Source organism: Acanthisitta chloris, unplaced genomic scaffold, assembly GCF_000695815.1.
Source record: "Acanthisitta chloris isolate BGI_N310 unplaced genomic scaffold, ASM69581v1 Scaffold32235, whole genome shotgun sequence".
NCBI lineage: Eukaryota > Metazoa > Chordata > Aves > Passeriformes > Acanthisittidae > Acanthisitta > Acanthisitta chloris.
This window is the reverse complement of record NW_008674733.1, coordinates 4,947-12,163: the sequence shown is the minus strand read 5'-3', so window position 1 is coordinate 12,163 and position 7,217 is coordinate 4,947. Positions and strand designations below refer to the sequence as shown.

General features: G+C 38.2%; 1 protein-coding gene across 1 annotated transcript; it reads left to right on the top strand.

Annotated features, from left to right (window-relative positions):
- Positions 1-688: 688 nt before the first annotated feature.
- LOC103802939 (E3 ubiquitin-protein ligase UBR3-like) lies at positions 689-6,998 on the top strand (the record flags this gene model as incomplete). The annotated part of the gene is made up of 3 exons (XM_009075473.1): positions 689-862; positions 2,518-2,978; positions 6,910-6,998. Coding segments are annotated over 3 exons (724 nt in total), but the record flags the coding sequence as incomplete, so codon positions are not given.
- Between the last annotated feature and the right edge of the window lie 219 nt (positions 6,999-7,217).

The window sequence follows — 7,217 nt, the reverse complement described above, 5'->3', positions numbered from 1 at the left end:
TATACACACATATAGCCTGACAACACAGATTAGGTCTTTACTAATTTGTAAATTAGTTCTTGAATGTATGCAAAAAAAATTTAAAATCAGACTCTAAACACCACTTAAATTTCTAGATTTTTCACCTGAAAACTTTATCATTGAGCATTTTATTGCTGAAGGTCTGTATCTTCTAAAATATGTGAATTAGCCAAAATTTTAACTGTACTGTTGATGAGAATTGGAATATGAAGAGGCATTATTCCTGAGATTCCAGATTCCCTTGCATTATCTGACTTGGATAATTTTTCTTATTGTTTAACATTTTTTCTACGACCAAGGATTTGTCACTTTTTCTTTCTTTCAGAGATTGACTTCTATTTAGTTTGAATTTTCTGTATGAATCTCAGACTGTACAGTTTTGAATTACTCTCAGCAGTTCCTTTTACTTCTGCTAGTTAGCACTAATGGCTGTATTTGATTATATTGAAATCAAAGATTTGTGTTTCTCAGCCCTGTGGCCCTCACAGTAGGCATCAATCATCATAATTTTCAACAGATCTGTTAGTTTTTGTTGAGGTATGTCATGTTGAACACAATGTTCCTGTCTCATGGACAGATGATGGCCTCAGTAACAGAGGGACAAAAGCGGCTTATGTTATTTCGATACATAAGAGAAAGTATGCTAGATTTTTTAAAATTGTTTTAGGAAGCTGCAGGTGGACAAGAGCGTTGCCATGACAGTTGGTTTCCAGGCAGTAACTTGGTTTCTAACATGCGTCACTTCATTAACTATGTCCGAGTAAGAGTGCCAGAAACTGCTCCAGAGGTCAAGAGGGAACCACCTGCAAGTACAAGTTCTGATGGCTTAGCTTCATCACAAGTAAGTACATACAAATACAAGTTCTTTCCCTTGATCAGTTTAAGCTATTGCCTGTTTTGGCTTTCTTGTTAGGATTTTTGTTACTGGTTTTATTAATTTCTTAGGATTTTTTTTTTCCCCTTCAGTAATTTTTCCTAAGTGTACTGATAGTAGAAATAGAAGTGATTTCAAATGATACCTCCTTCCAAATGATGTATTTAATGACTTTTTTTGTCCTCAATCTACCAGAGTTCAAGGCGGAAGAGCCTCCAGAGAGAGGTAGATCTGTGTGCAGTTTGTTCTCCTAAGCGATTAACTAGCAACTTGGCTTTAATTGTGCTTATCTTAACATTCAGTGGAATCTTCTCATTTTCCTGAATTTCCTTTTAATTCGTATTGCAAAGGTTCATGCTTTTTTCATGTTCTGGATGGTAATCTTAGGTACTAGAGTTCTAAGCAACAAAATGCCATTATGTTTTAAATGTTTTTGGCATAAAAGCTTTTTATTAAATATGAAATGTCAGTTGACATTTACTGCTTGAGCTTTGTGTTTAGGCCTTTTTTGTCTTGCCAAGATATTACTAACATTTAATAATGCAGACTAGTCTTGGCTTTCTGAAATCTAGGTAAGTTTAACCTTACATTGAAAGTGCACTTGAATATATTAATGGCAACTTTTTGTTGTTGTGAAAATAAATGAATATGTCAATGGTGGGAGCCTGTAAGATTTATAGCCAATAGATGATCTTTGTGTCAGGATTGCCTTAGTATCTTTTCTGTACAGCACTTCAGGTTACTCTGTGCCAGATGTAGTGAAACACAATGGATATTTGTTTTGTGTGTTAAGGTCAGAAAACCAGACAAAATCTAAAATTGGGGAGATGACACGAAATAGATTAAAATATGAAGAAGGTAGACGAGGTGGTTGTCAGAATCCCATTTATATATTTGTTATCTCTTAGCTGCTCAGCCTTCTGAGAAGGGGAGAGAGAAGTGTTCTGAATGCCATGTTCAAAGCATTCAAGAAATATCTTTCTTCTATGGATTCAGTATGTGTAACCTTAATTTGGTATTGACTTCTCGAGTAGTGCAAGATAGAGACATCTGAACAGGCTGTCATTAATGTAGCTATATTCATGTGCTCACATGCCCTGAATAGCAAGTTCTGCTTGCAGATATGGATCTGTGGCTTCTGGAGCTCAGCTAATAAATGCATACAAAATGGACATTCCCATGGGGATGTGTGGGCTCACCTGTGTGCCATGATGTGTGGTATTATGGGTTATGTTGTGCAACGGTGCTCAGTAGACTTCATTAAAGGCATTTAAATGACAGAAAGACACTGAAATTACTACTATTCTAGAAAAACTAAGGAAATATTATTGGGAGAAGAGAATTGTAAGTTAGACTAGAGCAAAAGGAGTTGTTAGTTGCTTTGGTATAGATATTTGAATTTTGTAGTTGACTTTATGTAGCTGCATGTAACAGATTTATACAAAAACACAACTTGCAGGCTTAGTATTTTGCTATCCTAATTTTCAATATGTTTGTGAGAGGACAGGAAGCTTCAAGTATTGTGCTTTCCTCCTAGCTTAAGTATTTTCTGTAGTTTTATAAATGTGTGTTGTTTATACTTGGGATTTCTGGCAATTAATCATTCTGATTTTTTTCCCAAGAACTCGGGGACGGCTCAGGTGTTCAGTTTGGTTGCAGAGCGTAGAAAGAAGTTCCAGGAGATCATCAATCGCAACACCAGTGAGGCAAACCAGGTGGTTCGACCCAAAACATCAATGAAATGGTCAGCACCTGGTGCAACTCCACAGCTAACCACAGCCATTCTAGAAGTCAAGGAAAGCATATTGTCCTTGCTGATTAAATTGCATCACAAACTCTCAGGAAAACAAAACTCTTACTACCCTCCGTGGCTGGATGATGTGGATGTTTTAATCCACCCAGAAATTCCAAGATACTCTCACGGTGATGGAATGACAGCAGTAGAAAGGATTTTATTGAAAGCTGCTGTGCAGAGCAGACTGAATAAACGCATAATTGAAGAGATCTGCAGAAAGGTGACACCTCCTGTACCGCCAAAAAAGATCAGTTCTGCAGAGAAGAAAACATTAGATAAAGAAGAAAGGTAACATTAATAGCGAAGTAAAGGGGTGGTAGAAGGGCAGTGTGTGTTGTGCATCTGTTGATCCATCTGTCTCTAGGTTTTTGCATTACTTATATATTAAAAGAGTAAGTTTTAATTCTGCAGTTCTCTTTATCCATTTTGAATAGACATGGTTTACATGGGTACTGAGGAGGAATCTGCATTTTGCTGATTGAGATCTTTAAATCAGAAAAATTTCATAATAATTGTATGTGATGCACACGCTCACCCTTCAATGTTGTATACCACTCATGTATACAAAGGCATAGAATTAAGGTTGCGTTAGCTTTTGTGGCTTACCACAAGATGAGTTAAAATTTTTGTGTGTATGTGACTGAACAGACAATACATCACAGTATGATTGAGTTTGAGGTTTTTTACTATATATGAACATTTTTGCTTGTCCAACCCATTCAGTTTTAAAAGCATGTTTTCAGTTTTTTTATAGCTCTTTTTTAAAAACTGAAGGTCATATCTTCTTATTATGTGGCCTGAAAACCTTTATGCCAGATGTCTGTTTTGGGCTGAAATGTTTTTGGAAAAAGCTCAGACAGTGTTGAGGTTGGGGTATAATGAGTCCTGAGAGCTCCCAGGATGCTAGCACTATTGGAATGAATGCAGAGAGCCTGCCTCTCTTCTGCTTCAGCCAACGTTGTGTTGGCATGAGAAGTCATGTGGAAGAGGAATCACATAGAACAACGTCCTAGAGGACAGCAACTAAAGCTGAGAAATAGAGGTGAAAACTGAGACTGGCAGGGGGCAGTCCTAGGGGCAGCTGAAACTGGGACTGGAAGGAGAAACCTTATGGTCAGTGCACTAGTGAGCAAAGATGCCAGGTCAAGTGAGTAGTTGATGCGGGAAGACAACTAGCAAGCAGGGATGTTATGGAAGAACTATGTTGTCAGGACAAAAATACTCAGAAGAGTAGCAAATGAAAGAAAGCAATTTTTAGTGAAAATCTTGATGGGGAAGAATGGGGGTTTGAGAGATGGTGGGAGAAGGAGAATGTGGAACAGGAATGCAAATGCCTAGAGGGCATGAGATTGGCATTTGGGGGATGCAATAGAATCAGCCAGAAAGAAGAAGAGGTGGTTGGAGTGGGGCAGTGGGAAGAGACTGGCAACTGGTTGGCACAAAAGAGTGTAACATGGTGTTTGGCGCAAGAGGACAGTGGATAGTGTTAGAAGGTTGGGGCATAGAAGTGAGGAGTTCAGGTCAGGGTGCTTAATGCATTAGCTTAAGCAGAGACAGAGCACAGACTGGAATGGACAAGAAGATGATTGGGTGCTTGTTCATGTAGTATTTTGAATGCTTTATGTAACCAGACTATGTAATTATGCATCTAGAAATTTGGGTGGAAACATGCAGCCATCTGACTCAGTTGGTTCCTGGATTACCTTTATTTATCCTGCTATTTTTATTTGAAAATAAATTTGTCACTATATTCTATGTCCAAGACATGTACTGTACTTGAAAATTACACTTTAAAAATACAGATTTAGTATATTTGTCTAAGTTGCATTCTTTACAGAGTAGAATTATTTTTTCTTGCTACTGTTCAGTTAATAGTTAAATTTTCAACATCGTGTGTAATAGCTCAGTAAATGAGGAAAATAGTCAAGGCTTAGCACATAAAATTGTCTACCAGAAAAATCTGGAATGAATAGCTGCTTTGGATAAAACAGAACTACATCTTGGACATCTAATCATTATTGTGGTACTCAGTAGTGCTAGATTTGTGTACAGGAGAAGCACAGGAATTGATGAATCAAGTAATTTTTTATATAGAAAAGGCTAAGGTCATTCCCCCTGTAAAGGATGTGATATTTCCAAGGCTCTATTAGAAGCACTTTAAGGTTTCAGTTAAGTTTGAGGGCTAATGTCATCATAAAAGTGTTTCCCATTCTTTGTTATTCTGAGTGATGATTAGATTCTTCCCAAATTTATAATGATATTGGTGGACCCATGAAGTTGGACAGTGTGGTAACTGAAATGACTAAGCTCATAGACCGACAGTGCTTATGTAGTCATTCTGCAATTGTTACATTTTTGGTGGTTTTTTTTTGTTTTGCTTTCCCCCCAAGTCCGGTTTTGTATCAGTGAGGGCTGAGCAGACTCTGCATGTTAACCGATCATCCGTTTTGGTTACTTCAGTGTATAATGACACACTCGGCATCGCTCAGGCAATGGATTGTTGCCATAGAAACTAAAATATGGACCTAGAACAGAGGCTGAGTTGCTTGCGCTGTGTTTTCAATTGCAGTGTCATAGTCCCGTGGGCCATCATGGAAAATTACTGAGCTGTGCTGAATCTGTCACAGTTTGTTTATGTCTTCTTATTAAAGGCATCTATTTACAGTCACTGCTTTTAGTCAAGGGGTATATTGAGAAATCCCAGGGAGAAATTAAAAAAGCCGAGTCTAATGAATGCCCTGGTCTGATCCTCAGAATAATCAATCTTAATGTTGTTGTAAATAGAGGTTATTGTGAGGAATGGTGACTGTACAATGTGACAGATCAATGGGCAGAGATATTTGGGGCTTTGAGATTCCTTTAAGAAAACAGGTTGAAAGGTTTGACTTATACACAGGTCACCACAGGATTACAGGTGACAGTGTGTTGTCTGCCTTGAGCCTGTGCATGCCTGTTCTGTGCCAGGGCACTGATCATCAGACTGTGCTGGAGGCTCCCACTGAGAGGACTCACACACCCATCAGGCTGTCAGATGCCAAGTGATGTTTTAAAATCCCATTTGGTTATCAGAATCATCTCTGAGCTGGGGAAGAAGAAATCACTGTAAATGCTGATGCACAGAATTTGTAGTTCTGATAGAGGTATAGCTGTGCTGGGAAGGTACTGGATAAGCCCCTCTACCCCTGGGGCACGTGAGCCTTTGCATGCTCCTTGTGGTGAGCAGCTGTGGTGTAGGGGTTTGCTTTGGTTTTGCCACTTGCACTTTCCCATTCCTCTGTTTATAAATTCTTGTCAAAGTAAAGAACCTTTCTTGGTACCTCAGGAAGAGGAAAATGAATGTGTGTTTTCTTTACCTGACAACATCCATCAGTATTCCTCCACCCACTGCAGTGTACATATATATGGAGTTACGTAGCTGGTCATATAACCTTGTACAGATCACTAATACACTTTAAATAGAAGGATAGACAAGAATAAGTCTCTGTGGTCTTTAATTTGTAAATCCAGAGCTATGATAAACAATGAGGAAAAAGTTAATGAAGTTCCTGTGGCTCCAGAGAGATAAGGGCTTGTAATCTGGATGCAATCTCAAGTTTCTTTAAGTCTGGGTATAAAAGCTGTTGGTGACCAATGTCTTGGGTGGAGTTGGGGGAGAAGGAACCACTGTGAGGAGCCTGAGATGGAAAATAAATTATTCTTAATTGTTTCCCTTGGCTTTAAGCTTGGTATCAAAAGGGAGTAAGGTAGGCTTTTGTTATTGTTGTTATTAACTTGCAAACATTGGTTGCTCACACATGTCCTTGTTTTGTTGGGCTCTTTGTTGGAGTCCTTGTTTGGGCTCCAACAGTTGACATTGCACTCTATTATTCTTCCCATATGTAACAGAAGAAAAAGTTTTAAGAATAAAGTCTTGGGTTCTTTTTCATATGATGTTATGTCCTAATCTGTTAAAAGATCCTTAGGTTTTCTGACAGGATTTTATTCCTTTCTTTCAGACTCAAAAGAAAATAATACTTATTTCTTAAAAAACTCTAAAGCAAGACATTCCTATTTTAGGCTTGGAGATTGATTACTCCTTTATTTAGAAAAAAACCTGAATTTTGAATGATACTGTTTAAGGTGGTAGCTGTAATCAGCCTGACATTATAAAGTATTTTTTCCTTCCATGATATGTACTTCTGTTTGTTTTTTCCCTCTTCCCCCTTCTTCTTCCGCTCAGACGACAGAAGGCTAGAGAAAGGCAACAGAAACTGTTGGCTGAATTTGCCTCAAGGCAGAAAAGCTTCATGGAAACTGCCATGGATGTTGGTAAGTTTGTGTGGTTGACTGCTTGCTCTTTTTGTTGTTTTCCCCCATGTAAGTATTAAGGTTTTTACTCAAACAGTTTAAGAAACAAAGGCATACATCCAAAAATCCCCCAACCAAACAGAAAACCCTCCCCTCAGATTCCACTTCCGTATCCACTTGTCCACTAAATGCTTCTTAAGAGGCTTAAAGTAATGTTTTCTAGGACAGATATTACTGAAT